The 22,359-nt window shown below is 39.0% G+C and overlaps 1 protein-coding gene across 4 annotated transcripts in view; it reads right to left on the reverse strand.

The window, feature by feature from the left end:
* The window catches only part of NALCN (sodium leak channel, non-selective), a 312,666-nt gene that overhangs the window by 156,706 nt on the left and 133,601 nt on the right, over window positions 1–22,359 (reverse strand). For all 4 annotated transcript variants that reach the window (XM_021065878.1, XM_021065879.1, XM_021065881.1 and 1 more), the window contains exons 11-12: window positions 18,662–18,793; window positions 4,270–4,437 (exon numbers count right to left, since the gene is read on the reverse strand). In XM_021065878.1, the coding sequence (XP_020921537.1) occupies window positions 4,270–4,437; window positions 18,662–18,793 (300 nt within the window). The remainder of the gene's footprint in view (window positions 1–4,269; window positions 4,438–18,661; window positions 18,794–22,359) is intronic.

The raw sequence follows: 22,359 nt of genomic DNA on the forward strand, positions 1-22,359 counted from the left end.
AAGAGGCTGACAAAATGTGGGCTTCCTTCACGTTAATTTAAAATACTTAATACGTACAGGAAAAAATGTATGCGAGAAATCGTAATGCTCAAATTAAACATTATACCACAGGCATGATTAAGCTACCACTTTTTCCTGCCATAATTCTTAACATACATTTCCAAGTCAGAACATATTACACTTAGGTCATCTTTCCAAATAACAAGCAAACAGCTTTATCATGAGACCTCTTAAAATAATAATGTGCACATTAACATCCAGAACAGCAATATGGAAAAACTTCACATTTTCATCAGATTTATTTATTCTCAGGCATAAACGATTCAGCATCTAATTGTTAAACAGCTGAGTCCAGGAACGTTTATAGGAACAATCTAACTGGTTTATGGCTCACATTTCAGTACCATGTGGTTGCTCCGCTTGTATTAAAATCATATTGAAAAGATTGCCCAAGTAATTTCAAATCCTGTCCCAAATTCTAATAAACAGACTGTGCACATCTGTGCAATTTTGATAAATTAATATTTCATTAGCTGGAAGAAACAGAACTTAACACAATTCCCACAGTGGTGATTGGATCAGCATTTTCAAAGGGGAAAGCCTGCACCCGCAGAAAGGCAAAAGCCTTATCGGTGCCTCTAATTATGCCTCTTCATTTATTTGCAGATATGTATGCTTTTCACTCTCTCTACCCAATAAAGCCTTTGGATTCTGTGTTCCTGCAGATATGAAATCAAGTAAAGCATTCATTCAGAGATAAGCACTGTAGGACATTTTGTAGCTGTTTCCAAAGCATATTTTCCTGGTCACATTTCTGAGTCTGTCACTAAAGATCACTCGGCTGATTAACAGTGAGATGCTGTAGGAATCATGTGGCTAAGAATATGAACTACGAGATTCAACTTCTTGGGAGTGAGTTTCCATCAACTGCTGGTTATGCGGCCTTAGGCAAATTATTCAGAGTGCCTGGCACAGAACAGAGGCACAATAAATACCCGCCGATGTCATCAAGATCACCCTGCTGTGTCAGAACCAGAGCATTTCGTAAACATTTCATTACTTCCTGTAGGACCACGCTGCCCTGTGTCCACTCCAGTCCAGCCACGCTGACCTCGTGCTGTTCCCTGATGCCATCACACACGTGTCCTCAAGGACAGGTGCCGCGTGGTTCTCTCTACTGGCAATGCTTCCGGCCAGACCTCCTCAATGTTTGCTCCTTCTCTGCCCAAATGTCCCCTCGTCAGAGAAGCTTCTCTGAATAACTTGTCCAAAACAGCACCCTCACCCCACAACGTCTATATTTCCCCAGAGCATTTCTGGGGCTCCTATTCCATGTTCTGTCATGTGCTTGTGTGTTGAACTATCTGCCCTCTAGAACCCAAGCTTCCCTGCCTTGCTCACCTCTCTGCCCTCAGCATCCGGAAGAGCATCTGGTACTAGCAGGTGCTCAGGAAATATTATTGGAATATACCAACACCAATGCTCAGAGCGAACCGGTATAAAGGGAGACATTTTGTACTAAACGGTTGCCTTCATTTAAATGTGAAAAATACGACATTCACTATGCCAACACAATGAAGAAAGGGCAATAAGATGAGAAGCGTGAGGACCAAGAAGGGAGCTCAAAGTCGGCCCATAAAGAGCCAATCTGTCCAGTACAGTGGGTTCTCCACATGAGAGTTTGCAAAAATCCTTGTGACATCTAAGCTTCTTGAAAGATGTATTTTTTAGGCATACACACACACACACAAAACCCGAGGCAGTGTGTAATTATCTCATTAGAAAAACATAAACTTGGCCATGTAGAGAGAGATACAAATGAAAATCACTCATCTATTAAATGATCACAAGATCTATAGCTACATAAAATGATTAGGGCCATGCATACTGATTTTAGACATTTTTGTGAAAAACAGGCTAGAGAGAGGGTGACCATTAATCATTTGTAATAACTTGGTGTATTTCTTTCCAGTCTTTTTTCATTTACGGATATTTTATATACACATACATTATACATAGCACAGATAAGTAGCTCTGTGTTATATAATTTTATACTGTTTTGTACTTAAATAAAACAATCGTATGTCTAAGTTACTCCAAATTCATCATAATCATTTTTATGGTCAAATATAATATGATTTACTGAGCTATTCTTACAAGTTCCCGTTTTTCCTTTCATAAACGATTACAAAATGAATACTTTTTTTTTTTTGGCTGCATCCTTAGCATATGGAAGGTTCTGGGCCAGGGACTGCATTCAAGCTGCAGCTGTGACCTATGCCACAGCTGTGGCAATGCCAGATCCTTAACCCACCACACCGGGCTGGGGATCAAACACGCACTCCCACAGACATCACTGGATCTTAACCCACTGCACCACAAAGGGAACTCTCAGAATGAATATCTTTGTGTGCAAAATTCTGATCTATTTGTGACTTTTCACTGCGAAATTATCTGTGAGAAATAAGAATTTTAAAGCCCTGAATATATTTTATATGGTGTCTTGCTGAAACAGACATTGCATTCTTTCTTAATTTGGTTAATTTCATAGTTTTGTAAAAAAGGAAGTGTTGTAGTTTTGACCACGAGGCATATTTTCTGGAATTATATACAATGATTCTCTAATGTAGGTACTAAATTCTCGTGTTGATTTTGCGAATCTGGACAGCAGTGCCCGAGAGCATATAATGACACAAATATTTAGAAGGCATATTTTGTATCAAGAGTTTTAAACCTGTGTATATCTCTTGCCTCAGCCATCTCACTTATGATAGCCAAGCCTGAGGATATAACCCAACAAGTGACAAGGATTTTTTGTTCAAAGATGTTGACGGTACTGAGAGCTTCACCCACGATACCCTCTGTGATCTCAATATGCTTGGCTGTGATTACTGGAGGCTCAGCTTCTCATGTGTGTTTGTGAAGGATGTTTTTCATTTTTGTGAATTATATTGTTCTTTCTTCCAGTATTGGAAATACTGCGTTTCACGCTGTGATCTGGCAGCTGAAGTTAATATGGCTCTGAAAAATAACAGCTTTGGTATCACTGATAAATAAGTTCGGGTGAGGCTGGAATACATTTTCTTTTATTTAAGGAGTTGGATTCTTGCTTTTCTGAATGGTTTCTTTAAAAATTCTGCCATTTTATCCTCCAACTATTTAAAAATATCTATTAAGAATAAACAATGCAGCTCCTGATATTTATATGATAAACTATATAAATGACCACTTTCAAGTCATAAAAATAACTATACTTAAACTTTTTAAATTTAGGATATCCCATGTACATATTATATTTTGACCAAGTATTTAAAACAACACTCAGTATATTGCTATTATTCAATAATTATAAAGATCATAATTAAGAATTACTTTTGTTTACTGGATAGTCATAAAGAAATATGATTCAATGTATTACATTTGAAAAAACAGATATCCAGTTATAAATAAAGCAAATATTAAAGGTATTTTTATTTAATCATCACAGAGAAAACAGAAGGCATCTATAAATAATAAAGCATGACCAATTACAATCTGTAAAGGTCATATTTGCTTATTATTTTAATTGTAAGTCAGTGTTGAACAAACATTTAGGCTTATTGAGAAAGGAGATTTATATTGGAATTAAATTCATATTTCCTCCTCTTTAAAGTGTGTGTGTCAACATCTTAGGTAGTTTAAAATTTGATATGTATGCACAGATGTATAATATCCATGAGTAATAAAGTATGTATATATATGCTGTGTTAATTTATGAACTATATGTAAAACATCTCCATTTATTACTGTGAATTTTCAGGAGTTTTAAAAATTAGAACACTGGGAGTTCCCATCATGGGGCAGTGGTTAACGAATCCGACTAGGAACCATGAGGTTGCGGGTTCGATCCCTGGCCTTGCTCAGTGGGTTAAGGATCCAGCGTTGCTGTGAGCTGTGGTGTAGGCTGCAGACATGGCTCAGATCCCACATTTCTGTGGCTCTGGTGCAGGCCAGCGGCTACGGCTCCGATTCGACCCCTAGCCTGGGAATCTCCATAGCCGTGGGAGCGGCCCTAGAAAAGGAAAAAAAAAAAAATTAGAACACTGTAAGCCAGCTATAAAGAAAAAAAAGTTATAATTTTTGAATGCACTACTTTTGGTACCACTATCTCTGGGCTGATCTCAAGCTTGTATTTACTAAAGTAGAACATCTATCTATTAGAATGTAACTGGTATTTTTCTCTGGAAAGAAAAAAAATTCTAAAGGAGAAATAAGCATTATTTGTGTTACCTGAAAGTATGTGAACTGAGAATGGTAAAGATCTGGATACACATGAAGAGTGGTTCCAATGACGAGCAGCAACTCGAATTTGTGGAGAGAGGAACTAATATATCCAGTAAATCCCAAACACCAGATCTTCAGAAGTGCTTCCAAATCAAAAAGTACCGTAAAAGCCACCTGGGGGACAAAGAGACAGTGAAACTGGAATCGAAAACTATCATTTATTCCAGAATATTTCATATGTTCGTTAGGACATGAATTTCAGCCACTGTGATATACAATGAGGACCCAGAGTAAGAGTTTATTTAAAAAATGGATTTTGAAAACATCACATTGCTTAAATGTATCTTAAGCAATCAGAGGAACACAGGTTAGAACGTGAAATGTTTGTGAGTGGTATTCTTTCTTCATTATTCACTATGTGATAGTTAAAAGTCATCACATTTAGAGAATTACAGTGTTATATACACAGAAGGGGGAGTTTTGTATAATCTGTATTTTCTAAAATGAAGATGCTACAGTGTAGAAAAATCATAAAATGACATATACTGCTAAGTGTAAATATAAACTAAAATTTAAAAGTTTACAGATGGTTTATGCTTTGGGCCACATAAACAGCAGAGAAATTTGAATCCTATACCAAGCAATTTATGTGTGTGTGTGTGTGTGTATGCACACATAAATTAATATATTATTCCACATCAAATGGATAGTGGGAGTGGGCACTGGGGATAAATTAGGAGTTTGGGATTAACATATATACATTATTGTACATAAAACATATAAACCACAAGGACCTACTGCATAGCACAGGCAGCTATATTCAATATCTTGTAACAGTCTATAAAGGAAAAGCATTTACATACACATATATAGGACTGAATCACTTTGCTGCACACCTGAGACTAACATAACATTGTAACTTAACTATACTTCAATTCTAAAAAGTGTGGTTCCCATTGTGGCTCAGTGGTAATGAATCTGATTAGTATCCATGAGGATGCGGGTTCGATCCCTGGCCTCACTCAGTGGGTTAAGGATCCAGCATTGCCACGAGCTGTGGTGTAGGTTGCAGATGCAACTCGGATCCTGAGTTTCTGTGGCTGTGATGTAGGCCGCCAGCTGCAGCTCCAGTTCAACCCGGAGCCTGGGAACCTCCATAGGTCGCACGTGCAGCCCTAGAAAAGCAAAAAAATAAAATAAAAAATAAAAAAGGAACAGAGCAATCCATTTTAACTGTGAAATAATCCTGAGTACACAAAATATTAATAAAATTCCTCACCCATCTTTCTCAGGTGATTCCTGTTAACCACGTTTTAAACTCCCTCCTCCATCATCTCTGGCCGCATCCAGACATATACAATCACATCCTGAGCTTGCATTTTAGGTCCTTCTGCAACCTCTCACTTCACTAACAATCATGGACATCCCTTCAGGTTAAGAGATGTAGGACCTATTTATTCTTTTTATCAGCTGCAGACTTTTGTACAGTAGTCCGTTTTTAATTCAACCTTTTCCCTACTGATTCATTAAAGGGTGGTAAGGAATCATTAATGGTTAAGCATTTTTCTGCTTCAAAAACAAGACTGCACTGACCATCCTGATGCAGTGTCAGTTTTTACTGGGCTTTCATATCTATAAGTAGAATCTCAAACCTGGCATTTCTGGGGCAAAGGACAAGTTCACGTACCTTAACATTCTAGAAAATATTAAGAGATTACTTTCAAAACGGTTGCATTGTCATTCGCCTTTCAGCAACGTCGGAAAATGCCTTCTGTCCTAAGTCACACCATCACCAGACGTGATCAAACTTCTGCTCATCTGTGTACTGAGGACTTAGATTTATTTCCTTTACAACACAATTTCTTCCGCTCGTAACCTTGCCAGTTTTCGCTGATGGTGTTTCCTGATACGTTTTTGGAGTCGTTGATATTGAGGACATCAATCTTTGTCTGCAAGTATTTTTTTCCATTGTCAATAGTTTGATTTTTAACTCTAGCGGCACTAGTTCTGAGAGCTCTTTCATTTTTACATGGTTACCTGTGTCTCCATAACTTCTTTCCTTACTTCTACACACAAAAGAAAACTTTAGAAGGATTAATATTGGTTCTTCACATCCAGAAACACACTCTGTATGGATTTGGATATACTCTTTAATAAAATTTTCCCATTGAGATATGTTACGGATTTCGAAATTTATTTCTATTAATTTAATAATATCCCAGTCACTAATGACTCACTTAATTTTTATTTAATTTTTAAAATCATGTCTACCTAGTTATTTCCAGTGGAAAGAAGAGCTGCTGATTTATTTATATTGATTTTCTCTACTCGCCTTACTAGATTCTTCTATTACATTTTTAACATCTCCCGGGCTTTATAAAAATACATACATTTCATCTGCAAATGAAGATAAGGCTTTCTTCAAGATTTATTTTGGAGTTACTAATAATTCATTAACTATCATGATATAGATAAATACACTAATTAATACAATCATAATAACAGGAATCCATACTATGCTCCTTATTTTCAATGAAAGTTTCTCAGCATTCAATGGTTGCAGTGAATTTGGGTAATAATTTCTACCCTGTTTAAGGATTTTCTTTCCCTTCTATTCTACTTAGAGGGTTTTAGCCTTGAATTAGAGGCAGTGAAATATATCATGAGAGCTTCTGATTTATATATTCCTGGAATAAACCCTAGAGGTTGATTGATGCTGATCTTTCTAGATAATACTTTATTTATAATTTTTGTAGCCATGTCATACATAAAATTGATCTATAATTTTACTTGTCCTGTCATTATCAGGTTTAGGTTAAGCCTATAGTAGCTTTACCAAATTTATTGTGGAGTCTTCTATCTTTTGTATGATCTTTTGTAATTTCTTAAATAAAAAAAAGAATTATCTCATCTTTGAAAGCAGATAAAATCCAGCAGGAAAACTCCATGGGCCCCGTCCTTGTGTAATGCTGGATGAAAGCTTTCCAGCGTTCTTGTGATCAGCTTCCTTACCTTGCCCATCAACTTGGTAGATTATACTTTGCCAGGAAACCATCAATTTCCTCTAGAGTTTCAAGACCTGTATTTAGAATACATTTTTTTTTTCCCAGAAAGCATTGGCCAGGTAGCCCGAGGTATCTTACAATTTTGGTACCTCTTTAAATCAATTTCTTGGCTGACATTGCTCAGACCTGAAAGTCTTATGATTTGAACTCTGATCCCATGAAGACAGGCTCATGCTGACACCTTTTCAGTAAACCTTACTCTTCTTCTGTGTATCAGGGTCAAGGTCGAGACGGGAGATTTCCTCACTAATTCCTTCTGAGGGATGCACATTTCTCTTCTCTCACTGTGGTACAGACCTCATGTGTCTTGATGTGTCACGGTTGGTGGGGGGTCCTCTGTTTTGATACTTCACCTCAAACAGCCGCTTCTTTCTGTCTAGCCCTTCAAATGGCTTGGTCTAGGTGACAAGGATATGTACATGTCCTCAGGGCAGCCTCTGGTCTTGTGCTCACCAGGTGGTCTGCGTTCCCATCCATACAATTTTTGGCCTTGAGAATATTCCTTACTTTTTTTTTTGCACATCCTGCTAAGCATTTAAAATGTTTTAATATTTTAGGTGTCACCTTTAGTTGTTTCATTAAGAGATGCATTTCAGCCACTTTGGGTGGTCATTTTGTATCTGTTTCCTAGAATCAATAATACTATTTGATTTTCTGTTGAAACATAATTATATTTTTCTATAATTCTTTTTTTTTTTTTTTGAACTTGGACCTTCTTGGCCCCAACATGTAATCAGCCATTTCTCCTTGAAGAGCATTATTTTCTATGGTGTTTGATAGGAAAATTCAACCCACTCACACTTCATGAATGAAAGGTATTCCAGGTCTTATGTTTCTAGTTTATCATACATCATTGATATTCCTCTTTTAATCTCTTTGTCTTTTCCAGCCTGGTCAAATTGTCGTTAATTTCTCTTTTCCCCCTTGTTTATCTGAACTCTGCTTTTCTAATCTCACAGCTGAATTCCCAACTGTCACAAATCCACCTATACTTTTTTTTTTATTATCGCATCAAACCTGGGCGGTTGTAAACAACCCTCCCACACAAATGTGCTTGCTCACTCTTCCTTCACACGCCTGCCAATCTTCAAATGTCACCGTCTCCTTCTCTCAGCCCTGCTCTCCACGGGCATCGCACCTCTTCCTATATTCTGCTTTTCCTGAGAGCATCCACCAATTTAATTCTCGCTTCTGGGACTGTAATGATGTCCTCTTTTCGAGGACCCTTGGGTGTCGTTTTACTTGTCATCTTCCATTTAGATCCAATAGCCACTGCTTTTCGTTCCTTTTCATTCTCTCTCTCGTTCTGTGGATTGTGATGAACTCATCTTACGCTTTGCATACATGGAGGGCAGCTTCCTCTAACCAACACCAAGGCTTGACACCGTCTCCCTCCTTTCCTACCTAGAAGGCTGTTTTAACACTGACATGATTATTTTGGCTGCGTCCAGACCTTTCAATTGCAGTTCCTTCCTCTCTGCAGTCTCTCCCTGAATTGGTCCAGTACCTTCTACTTCCCCGTACAGAGGCTGAGTCATCCAAGGCATCCAAAGTATATTTATTGTGCTTTTGCAGGTTATTTAAGCCTGTCCAGAGGCTCAAAAAGGTTTTTTTTCCTTTATGCTTGTAACCAAGGAGGGTCATCCGGCCCTGCCCGGGAATGTATCTGTTTTCATTCAATCTCTCCGAGACTCCGTGAGCCCTTTCAGTCTTCAGGTTTCTGCTTTTCTTCTGTTTAGGGAAATTTCTTCCCTCATTTATTGTTACTCTTCCTCCATCTGTGCGCCTTTTCCGTCAGGGGCTCCAATTATTCACAGCTGAGCGGCTGGTGTCTGGCTTTTCCTTACCATCATTATCTTTTCACTTGATCACCCGGATGAATAATTAGCTTCTCTTCAACAACCCATGTCCTTTTCAGCTCATTTTTTGAAAATGTTAGTCAAAGTTCAGAAGGTTTGGTTTTTGCCCTAATTAATTCTCTTGGAGACATTGGAGGGGAAAAAAAAAATCCTACTCCCTCGCTCATCAATTCTGCGTGACTGGGAAACTCCTGTACCAGCTGTTCATCTTGGACTTTCAAGTTCCAACCTCAGTTTCTGAGGGAGAGTCGTTTTCTTTGCTTGCTCATGGCTACATATTTTTTGTTTGTTTATCTGTTTTTCTCTCTCTCTCTCTTTTTTTTTTAATATTTTATGGCTGTATCCATAGCACATGAAAGTTCCCAGGCCAGGAATTGAATCTGAGCTGCTGCAGCTGCAACCTGCACCGCAGCAGAGTCAACGCCGGGTCCTTACCCACTGTGCCACAGCAGGAACTCCTATCTGTCTCTCCTGCCTGCTTGAGCAGTGGTCAACAAGTGGCAGTATAAGGCACGATGTTTTTTGTGGTAAATGACCTACCCCCCCCCCGCCGCCCGCCCGCCCCCACCCACCACACACACACCGGCTTTGCTGGGCAGAAGTTGGATGCTCTTTGTGTCCAGATTCCTTCCAGGCTGGCAGAATCCATGCCTGACCTCCCTCCTGGAAGTAACTCAGCGTCCAGGGAGGTTCCCTTCCCAGATGTCTGAGATCAGTGGGATTCTGCTGGATCTCTGTGGATCACATGCAACCAGTGGGCAGATGCGACTCCCTTGCAGAGCCAGCCTCAGGTGACCAGAGGACCCAATTCCTGCCACAAATCCTACAGAGAGGCGATCCCTCCCCAGGCCTGGGCTCTCCCTCCAGGCCCTGCAACCCTCTGAGGAAGTCCAGTACCTGTTCCCTCCCCCAGATGTCTCGGCAGATTTCTAGAGAAACTGAAACTCGGACGCATCCCTCCTGAAGCTTCCCCTGCAGCCTGAGCTGGCCGTTGCGTCAGCAAAGAAGACAGCAGCAAAACCCCCACCTCCACCTCTCCTTTCACCTGTATTTTCAGACTTTCATTCCAAAGGAAAGAATATAATCCGCATCAAAGTAGCCTTTTTTTGTTTTTTTTTTAAGTAGGGAACTACCAACCAACGCCTGAACTATATCCCATGGACTGTCTAATCACATATAAATACAATTAATCACTTTACTAACTTTGCGTTTGCTATCAAAAGACAGATGGAATGATCGTTTAAATGATCATAAATCATAATAAAATATGCAGCTGGGTCCATCTGCATTATTATTTGCCTGGTGGGAAAACAAGATACTTTTCAAAGACACTAAAAGGCACTAAAAACAATTTGGCAAACTATTATGTGATTATGTATAAATACCCATAATCCCACCAATTTTCCTACTGGAATTCCTGATTCCAATTCTCCTGAGAGCAAATGCCTTGTTTTTAACATAGTTAAAATATAATTTGTGAACTTCTGGAAGCTAACACTCCCATTCTCTGAGAAACGGTATTAATACCAAAATGATAAAATTTCATGGAAAAATACTATACCAAAAAAACTGTCTAACTAACGTACTTGTCATTATGGGTTATTCTGGTGGAAGGAAGAATTATGTCAGGAATTACAGAAGGGATTTAGGAAAATTACGTTGCCAGTTGTTTTAGCGTAGGTTGGGGGGGTTAGCATAGGATTTCAATTCAGCAGACGATAACAGTTCAGAAGAATCAGGGTAGAAGCAGTGAGGAGGTAATTTTAGTAATTTCCTCTCAATGGGTAGCTCCAGCTTGCGTCAGTGAATTCAACCTTGACAGCTGCTGGACAGAGTGCCACTTGCCATGGTCATGCTGCTGGCCATATAAAAGGGAGAAGGCTGGCAGGCTGTCTGCAGATCCCAACTTCCTAGAAGGGCTCCCGATATGTAACACCTGGACATGTGACTAATCTAGAGGTTTTCCGCAGGTCCATAGTGGTCATCAGTGCAGCCAAGGGGAGCCCTCTGCTCGACCTGCTAGCCTGGGAGCACAGCATGAACTTGACGCCGAACTCCTGACCCCACATTGAGCTCACAGTGGGACCTTGCCTATGTTTTGAATCCTTAGAGTACCCTTAAGCCATCTGTGGGTCTTAAAGATGAAATCTGTCTTTTTTTAAAGAATGAAGGCAAGATTTGTAAGTATAACAAACTTTTAAATATTTTTGCCATATTTCCTGAAAAAGTTATGTGAAAACAATACGTGATAAAACCAAAATACTTCTTCCTTCTTACAATTTCCTAAATCAGTGTTTGGCAATATTTTTTTAAACCACCCTCCACCCAGGAATCTTCTTAGGTATTTTACACCATATGGAATTTTATTAGCACCAGTATGTTATAAATATAAACATATCCATCTCTGCTTTATATATGGAAAGAGTAAGATTTTTTTTTTTTTTTTTTTTTTTTTTTTTGCCTTTAGAGGTATTTTCACCCTCTGTTGAGAATCCATGCTGTGCAGATCAATCAGGTTCGATGTCACCATAGAAGCGTTTGCTAATATTTTTAGGAATGCAGGTTCTACGAGCTCTTTAAACACCACGTTTTTTAATTCATTTTCAAAATTTCCATCTTGTAATAATACATATGCCATTGACTATCTACTATAACAAACCCTCTTGTCCTCAAGAAAATTATCGAGACGTGAAGGCAGATTTACTTACAATTAAATTAAGTAAAATTAAATGAATTTAATGAAATAAATAAAAATTAAAGGAGTTATTATCCTAAGAAACATGATTATATTTTTTCTTAGGATGATAGCACATAACTTTTGAAAAAAAATTTTTTTTAGAATGAAAAATGCAAGAAATTAGTTTAAGAGGCTTGTTTTCTGAAAGAATTTGTAATTGGATTTGTGAGGCTAGCAGGTAAGACAACAATATGATTTTACCAAATTTCTGAAGCTCAGGAGAAAAATAACCGGATGGAAAATGACATGCTTAATATAAATAGAACAATGGAAATTGTTCTGCCCTTTTAATTCAATGAATAATGTATGAACATTTATAGGTGACAAATTATAAATGAGCTGATTGTGCTGTGAAGGTCTGAGAAGATAAAGTGGCAGCGATACTGCCCATATGGGCAAAGATATTTGAAATATATTTATCCATGATTTGTGTTGCAGGCTCTATTTCATTATTTCAGAGAAACATAACAGATATTCCTGAGAAAATTAATGCATATTTATCACAGAAAAAGATTATAGAACAAAACTTAACACGAAATGCATTTCAGGAAGCCCTGTTCTCCTAAATGAAATTCAGGTTAAATAACACCCAAATAAATGATTTCCTGCAACTTTCCAGAGGTGTCTGTAAGTCTCCTACTCTTAGTCTTTAGTGACCCGTCAGTATTCTAGACAGTTCAAGAGTAACCTTTGGAGATGGATCACTGAAGAGTCAAAATTGTGATTATTACATTATTTTGCACCTAACAAGATGTTGCCCAAATCCTTTAGAAAGCTACCGTCAAGAGAAACTTATTTAATTAAAGTTTCCCAGAAAATGAAATTAAACTTAATGATAACATGAAAGACGGCTGGTACATCGCAAGATGAGTTGCTTTCATAATTCAGTCACTTCTTGTGATTAATGCGCTGAAATATGGGTGTCAGATTTTATGGGGACTAAAATAAATGGCTCTTTCACTTCATTTCATTTTAACAAATAGCATAAAGCCAAATGTCTTCATGGGAACAGAAATCCGTTTTCTAGAAAAGAGGACTTCCTGTAAGATGGCAAAATGAGTCCATGCTTTATGAAAGCCCTTCTGCTTCAAATGCACAATAATCACAGGAAACCATAGAGACACCCTGGAGTTCTATACAAGGCAAACCCTCTCTCTGCAGATGAGACCTGCTATTAGAACGCCATGGTTCTCTCTCTCCCGCCAAGCTATGAGTTCCTTCCAAGAGGAATTCTGTTAAAATTGTTAATCTTCTGGGCTAAGGCTCTGCTCATAAATGTCTATGACATGTACAGTCTAGTGGATAGAGAGATATATGCACATTTTTTTACATAAAAAAGGAACGTATGGTTCAAGTTTTATTATTTGTTAAGAAAATGAGACTATACATTTAAAAATATAATTATGTTCATTATAACAATATGATCTTATGTATAATATTAATAACAATATATTGTCTTAGGTCAAAATGAAAACGCTTACCAAAGAAAGTAAATCTTTTCCTCTGTATGTTTATGCATAGCCTAGAAAACACAAGCTTTTCCTGTCTCTTAACTAATTCTAAATTTAGGTTAATCAATCCAAAGTAACCAAACAAGTCCCAGCTTCACAAGAGAAGTTAAGCAGCTTAATTTACGTTTAAAGGATGCTTTTCAGACTCTAAGTTGACTCCTAATGGGTAGAGTGGCTTATTTTGGATTTTTAAAATAATTTATCCTGGAACATGTGAGAACTCAAGAAATGACTTCTCTGAAAGCTCATGGCCTCTTGTGATCTATTTTAAAGATAAACTTTCCATAATATTACATAATGCTATTACCTTAAATACTGTATCATTATAGTCCATAAACTTGAATTGCTGTTATTATAGCCATTTTGAGGATCAAATGAGATAAAGAATTCCTTTAAAGCACTTGGCAACATAATGGAACCTCCAAAAAAAATGGTGGCGATTATGCCGCTAGTCTTACTGTGTGAATTTAACACATGTGGATGTTAGCTGACATGCTCTGCAGGTCTACAGCTTGAACTAGGATCAAGCTCCTCGCTTATTTTCATACATAAAGTTTAACTGGAACACAACCATTCTGAGACCACATTCACTTTTGCACAATAGCAATGGAGTTGAGTAGTTGAAGCAGAGGGCACGTGGCCTGAAAAGCCTGAAGTACTTCCTATCTGGGTCCTCAAGAAAAACTTTGTTGACTCCTGGCTTAAACTCACATAATTTCATCAATTTTTTCTTTCTCTCTCTCTTTTCTTCCTGCCACATCTGTGGCATGCAGAAATTCCCAGGCCAGGAATCAAACCTGCACCACAGCAGTGACCAGAGCCACAGCAGAGACAATGCTGGATCCTCAAACCACTGACCAGAGAGCTCCTCATTTTTTTTTTTTTAAAAAAGAGAATATCTGACAAAAATTAAGTGTGGTTAAAATGACTTAACTACCCAGAGCCACAGCAGTGACAATGCTGGATCCTCAAACCACTGACCAGAGAGCTCCTCATTTTTTTTTTTTTAAGAGAATATTTGACAAAAATTGTGGTTAAAATGACTTGACCACACTCATCTGAAACAGACCACTTTGACTCACATACAAGTTTCCAATACAAAGAGAAGAGAGAATGTGATTTGAACAAAGGGCAAACGTGTTGGGAAACGCGGACACCCAAGATCAAACAACAGACATGGAACCAATTCTGAGTGTTTCAGTGGTTCAGGTATAAGATGATGCCCATATGTTTTTTTTCAAGTGAACTAAATCTCCACTACACTGCTCATTAAATTCAAATTCACTTTCAGTGCTTTGGGAAGGGGGCAACAATTAATGGAAACATAATATATGCCAGATTTTACCATACAACCCTCTCTTTCTGGTCTACTATACAACCCTCCCTTTCTGATTCTTTTAATTAAAAAATGAGTGCTACTATAAAAAAGAAAAATTACAAGGATTTGTCAACTACCCCCAGATGCTACCTGCACACTGGACTGGTAACAGGGAACTCTACGCTATTAAAATATTTGAAATTTTGTTGGAATTTCTTGCAGCATGATCATAAATCTGATCACTCATAAACACATTAAGCAAGAGAACAATTTCGTAAGTGAAAAAATTAGGTAAAACTTAACTGGGGAATTCTGTGAATGACCAGTATTTATTCTACAGGATTGATTAGTATGACTGAGAACCCACCCTGGGCTGGGCTGCAGAAGAAATACTAAAGGAATCTGTGATACGCAGGGTTCCCGCAGGAGCAAACACACATTGCTCCACTTGGCAAGACGGGCAATATCTCAGTCCTGTGGAGCCATTTCTGTTTTTATCCCAGGCATTTTTGTCATCGGTCTTTCCACCTCTGGTTCTAACACTATTGTATCATTCTTCCATTTCATCTGTCATCTCACTTCATTTCACCCAGAGCCTTTACCTAAACTGTGGGTTTCTTGTTCCATTCTGGGTTTTTTTAGGACCACACCCACAGCACATGGAAGTTCCCAGGCTAGGGGTGGAATCAGAACTATAGCTGCCAGCCTACACCACAGGCACAGCAAAGCGGGATCCAAGATGCGTCTGTGACCTACACCGCAGCTCATGGTAATGCCAGGTCCTTAACCCATTGAGCACGGCCAGGGATCGAATCTGTGTCCTTATGGACACGAGTCAGTTCATTAAACACTGAGCTATGACGGGAACTCCTCTTCCCCAACTTCTGATCTCTGCTCACTGTCTGCTTCCTCCGTCTTCCCCTCAACTGGTTCTGTCCCAAATGCATCACCTGCCTATCACCCTTTCCAGAAGACGATGCTTAGGCTCCAATGGCCCATGTAGGACAATGTGTGGATGAGGAAGTGACATTCTATCCGTGACCTCCTCATGCCCCTTTGAGATGTGTCCCCTCAGATGAAAACACCGTCTTCCAAACCCTCCCCATGGCTGCCCTCTATTCACCTCTCTCTCCATCCAGATTTTACCAGTCACTCTCACCTGCCACCTCCTTTCCAGGAGAACTGGCCTCACACTCACTGACGCGTGTCATTGCAAAGATCCAGCCAACACCTGGCCGTGATGGTTTCTCGTCATTTCTGCCTTGACTCCATCATTATGTTTGCATCACCCACTCATATAACATCCTAGACTCTGTATTTACTCAGAATTATTCTGAAATCCTAAACCCAGCGCCCCGCTCTCTGATCACAACCCTACCTTCCAGCTCTTGCATTTCATCCCTTTCACTACACCCGTTCTTTGGTCAGTGGAGACTCTTGATCCCTCATTCTTTTTCTTTCACTCTCCTCTCATTGCCCCTCTTTTCATATCCAACCTAGACCACAGGGTCATCACTTCAACTCCTTTGCCAACCACCCATATTCCCTGATCTCCTGTCTCTCGGTTCCACCAGACTGAAAAACCTCTAAAGATGGAACAAGCTAAACGTTGCCTTTTCTCCCCTTTAGGCAAGGCCTAAAGTAGTCACAGACCTGTCTCAGTCGGCATCGCTATAAGTTTGTTGTCCCAACCTTCAGGTTTGCATTCGATGTATCTTTAATTATTATTACTGTTTATTACTATTATTGGCATTCTCCCCATTACCTGTCTCTTCTCTTCTTTCTCCACAAGCTTCCCACTTTACTGTCTCACCATCAGGCTGGATGCATACCTAGCTTCCTACTTCACAGGACAGACAAAACTCACTTGATGGGGATTCCTTCAAGTCCTACCCCTGTGCTAGAAATTCACCTGCAAGTATAACTATAGACCCATGTTCCCTTCTGCTTTTAATGACAATCCATGCTTTCTGAGCTGGATTTGCACTAAAAATATACCAATTTTTCAGGTGTTGGGCTGGACATGATTTCATCATGAGCCCCTGTCATTGGTTTCCCACAGCATAAAAAACTTGTTATTGTTTCCTGTCTGTATTTTTTGCCAAACTGCAAGACCCATATTCGCCACAGCAAGTAAGCAGTGTCACATCCCAAAGACTCTCCACCAGTGAAAGATTCATAATAATGCCATTTTCCCACAGGAAACAAACCTCCACAAAGAGAAGAACTCATAAGGGCTCCTTAAAAGTTTTTGATACCCACATAGATGTTAATATTCAATAGGTGTAATCAGTTCTTTTTCTGAGAAGTTTATGTGTAGGTGGATTGAATTTTTATTAACCAAATCCATTTTTAAATGCATTGGGAGAATTCTGGATATACAAGGGAACTCAACTATAAGGCACATCGATTTTGTATGTGAAAGGTGCTTTTGTAATAAAAATAATCAAATTGCGATGTTTCTGCTTTTTAAGATTTCTTTTTCATATATTGGATTTCTTGAAGTGTAGCACAGCTGGATAGATATATATCACTTATACGATGAATGCATTTCTAAAGAGTTGTCTGTCAACCAATTTTTTCCATAAATAACCACTGAATTCTAAGATATCTTTTAGGAATAATTTTTTGACAGTGAAAAAAAGCAATGGTCTCTGCAAATCATTAAAGAATGTTTAACTATCAAATATGAACAAAGTTACCCCAGCAACAAGAAATACTATTATAAAACTCCAGTATGAGCTGGACGGTGCTAGAAGATGCATATTGAATCATTAAACCTTCCTGTCCCTGACTTGACGTCTTTTTTAAAAAATTTATTTTATTGAAGTATAGTTGATTTATAATGTTGTGTTAGTTTCTGCTGTACAGCAGAGTGATTCGGTTATGCTTTTCCATCATGGTTTATCTCAGGATATTGAATGTAGTGCCCTGTGCAACATAGTAGCACCTTGCTGTTTATCCATTCTATACACAATAGTTTGCATCTGCTAATCCCAGACTCCCAATCCCCCCACCCGACTCCCCCCTGAACCCCCATTGGCAACATAAGTCTACCCTCTACATCTGGGCATTGTTTCTGTTTCATAGATAGGTTCATTCGCGTCTTATTTTAGATCCCATGTATAAGTATATAATATGGTATCTATCTTTTTCTGTTTGACTTCATTTAGTATGATAATCTCTAGGTCCACCCACGTTGCTGCAAATAGCATTATTTTATTCTTTTTTATGGCTGCATAATACCCCATTGTGTATATGTGTATATGTATCTTCTTAATCCATTCACCTGATGATAGACATTTAGGTTGTTTCCATGTCTTGACTACTGTAAATAGTGCTGTAATAAACACAGGGTTGCATGCATCTTCTTGAATTATAGTTTTGTCTGGATATATGCTGGGAGTGGGACTGCAGGATGATACGGCAACTCTACTTTGTGACTTGACATCTTCAGTGCAGGCTGCAACACCTTACATTTTAGAACAGAAATCTTTCCAGGAGAGAGCATCCTTTTCCTTAGTACTGTTGAGCTGATCTGCATACTTACGACGTTCTGAATCTGTTTGCTTACCCTTAGCAGGAAACAGACTAAGACAACGTGGCAAAGGAGAGAAAACGAGAGGTGGGCGGGAGAAGAGCACGACATCCAGAGTAACACCCAGGGCAAGGTCACTGTGGCCATGGGACACTCTGTGGGGAGGATCACAAGGCCACCCAGGGGACAGGAAATACATCGCACAACCTGGTGACGAAGGGGAACGCCTCAGAAGCAGACGATGAATCAGTTCTGGTCGAAGGCAAGTACCGCCTGAGTGAAATTAACTTCCACATTTATAAAAGGCGTTATCATTAGCTGAGGTTCACCTCCACCCTGAAAGGTGATCAGCCCCCAGGGAGCAGCTTACCTCCGCCAGATAGAACTCGTCATATTGCCGTTTGAAGCTTTCTCCTTTGTGATAGTTGCTGGCGGCCACTATCACGTCCACGGTCACCATGCTCAGGATGAACATGTGGAAAACGGAGGAGCGCATCATTTGCTGCGGAGGCAAAACAGAGAAATAAATCTAGGATGAAACGTACTTAGGTGCTTAGACCTAGATCTGCAACATCTATGTGACATGCTGCTGTGAGGGCCAGTCCTTTTTTAAAGTAAATTGTTCCTCTGAATTATAGTTGCTTTACAATGTTGTGTTAATTTCTGCTGCACAGCAAAATGACTCCGTCTTACATATGCATACATGTAAAACATATATATGTAAACATATTTACACACATTCTTTTTTGTATTCTTTGCCATCATGTTTTATTTCAGCACACCGAATATAGGTCCCTGTGCTACACAGCAGGAATTTGTTGCTTATTCATCCTATATGTAATAGTTTGTGTCTGCTAAGCCCAAACTCCCAAGCCATCCCTCCCCAAATCCTCTCCCCCTGGCAACTCCGAGCCCAGAAGAGCACTTCTAAGATAACTTGATGAAAGTTACTGCTGAGCAGTGTGAGCAAAGGAATCATTTTTCTTCAGGAAGCTAAAAAATAACTGGGGAGATAGTTTCAGAGACTTTTGGTTAAAAATGCCTAATACCTTTCACCGAACTTGTGTAGAGTCTATATTTTCATTCTCACTAGCTGGTTAGGAAGCTTTTATCCTTAATACTGATTGTATGGAGAAATTATTTTCTGGAAAGTGGCTCTCCCAAAATAAGTAGTATTGCTTTATTCTGTTAAGAGAAAAAAGCTACTGCAGATGAAAGCATCTTAGAGATAATCATAAAACTGGAAAAGTGGGAGAAACTTAAGACCTGTTTAATTCTTACTTTATCACTTTTGTGAATTATTTATTTAATTGCCATTTTTAATCATGTACTTTTTTTAATGCTTAAAACCACTTTATCGAGGCACGGTTGACATAAAAAGAGTGAGACATACTGAATGCATACAACCCAATGACTCTGGGGATAAATACACGTCCATGAAAGCGTCACCATCATCAAAGCCAAAAACACAAGGATCACCTCCCAAAGCTTCCTCTCAACTCCTTTATGATTATTATTACTGTTCTTCTTCTTATTATTATTATTTGTGGTAAGAGGATAACATAAGTTCTATCCTCTCAGCTAATTTTAGATGTACAATAGAGTTTTGCTAGCTACAGGCACTATGCTGTGTAGATTGCCATAATTTATTTATCTTATGTAACTGGAACTTTGTGCCCTTTGCTTAAATAATGTATCAAAAATTATACTACAACTAAGAATAGCTGATGTCTATATTTATAATTATTATGGGTCTGGAGCAGTCACAGATGTTTTACCTAAATCAACTCATTTAATGTCATAACAGCCCCATGAAGTTACTCTAATTTTATAGAGAAGAAAACTGAGGCTCAGAGAAATTAAATAACTTCCTCACTGTTGCACAAGAATTGAAAGTGGAACCCCAATGTCGTCCAAGGCCCCTGCCTATACTGAGGTGAAATAATTAGGCATTCAAAAATAATGACTCTTATTACATAGCTACTGTGTGTCGAATACTAAAAGTGTGTTATTTATTTCATCTCTTTCACCTCCACCATAACCCTACACAGTGGGATATATCATACACTTCTTCCAGTGAGTTCACAGAGATTAAGTCATTGTCCAAGGTCACATAGCAGAGCCGGGCTCTGCACCCAGGTCTGTGTAAAGTCCACTCTGGGAGACTCTTCCCATCGTGGGGTAGGAAATACACAAAAGGAGAGAGTAGAGGCTGAAGGCAGAGAGCAGCCGATGGAGCTGTTATGACCACATAACACACCACTGAGTCACAGCCCTTGGCACCAACCACCTGGGAACTGGCACCACCACGTAGCCCCTTCTCGGAGCCTCGTCTGTTCTTAGTACTTAGAGACACATAAGGACATTGTTTAATCTTGATCTGAGGATATTTAGTCTTTGCAATTAAAAGAACCTAACTGAAGCAGAACCTGAGAAGAGCTGAAGAGAAAAAGAAAACCTCTGAGCCCCACTGCTGACCCCGCATCCAGAGGTGTGCGTTCATGTGGCTTCACGACCTTGAAGTCAGCAACAGCATGGCCACTGAGCCAAAGTGCCCAGAGCTGAAACCCTACCACACACAAGCTCCAGGGCCCGAGCAAGGTACTTAAACCTCTCTGTGCCTCGGTTTTCTCATCAATAAAATGGAGATATTACTGGCTACTCCAAAAGTTATCATAAATGAGTTTAAGTATCTGTAAGCATTTACAACAGTGCTTGCATATTATGTGTTCTATTAAGATTTGCAGTAAAAATAAAAAAATGCAATTCTATGAACAAGGAATGAGAAATAAACTGCCCAAGGTCAAAGAATTAATTATGTTGTGTATTTGACCAAGTCCAGAACCCAGCGAGGTAAATATGAGTGATAAAGTCAAATAATTTGAGAGATGTCAGAGCCATTGGAAGAGCGGAGATGAAGCAATGCTGTGTGTCGCCATGGCTACCGATGCATTCTTGCATCCATTTATTTGCCCTTGACTTTATTCTATGTGCACCACAAAATCAAATTCCAGGGCTGTCAATCAACATATTTAAATGCACATCAATTTACTTGCAGGAACTACTGACCTTCATAACATAGATAAGCAAATCAGTTGGCAAGTTTTCTATTCTCACTGGAATTTGTATTGTTATTTAGTCCTTTTTGCATTGTGAGAGTTAAATTCCGTAACTATTATTCCTTTTCTATACCCTTTTCAACATAATGTTCTATTAAAAACATTTCAGCTGATTTCCACTTCATCTGCATGACAGAAAAGCCACAACTTTCTCTTGCTATTTTCCTTCGCTGTGGATTTATGTCTTAAGTAAACGGTTATTACTGAAAGGTCCAAACAAAGCTTTTAGCCATGGCTGTCAAAAAACTTTTAAATTGGTTTTGTAACTGTCACAGCTTCACTTTGGTGCTGTCATTATAATTAGGTTGTTTTTTGTCTGAATGTCTATGTATCCTCGTTGGTAGGGAGTCATTAAAATAATCACTTACAATGGATTTTGATATGCTATAATCACCACGGCTCAGCTGACTTTCTCCAAAGGAATAACTTTCAAATATTAAATAAGAATTAAGGCAATCACTACGTGCAGCAGCCAAATTTAAATAATACAACCAGTAACTCTAGCTTTAAAGTTAGAACTAGCAACAGGGACCACTTCAACTCAATTCAATTCAACTGATGTTTGAAACTAGCTATGGCTCTCCTTAATGTAGAAAGACTGGAAATGTTATACTTAGACTCATCCTTTCTTTTCTTTTCTTTCTTCCCTTTCCTTTTCTTTTCTTTTCAGGGCCGTACTCGTGGCATATGGAGGTTCCCAGGCTAGGGAGCTACAGCCTACACCACAGCCACAGAAATTTGGGATCTGAACTGCATCTGTGACCTACACCACAGCTCATGGCAACACCGGATCCTTAACCCACTGAGTGAGGCCGGGGATCGAACCCGCAACCTCATGGTTCCTAGTCGGATTCGTTTCCTCTGTGCCACAACGGGAACGCCAACACTTAGACTCATCCTTACATCTACAGGACTGTCCAAATGAAGACACTTCAACTTTCCATTCTGT

Source organism: Sus scrofa, chromosome 11 (genome assembly GCF_000003025.6).
Source record: "Sus scrofa isolate TJ Tabasco breed Duroc chromosome 11, Sscrofa11.1, whole genome shotgun sequence".
NCBI classification, from domain to species: Eukaryota; Metazoa; Chordata; class Mammalia; order Artiodactyla; family Suidae; genus Sus; species Sus scrofa.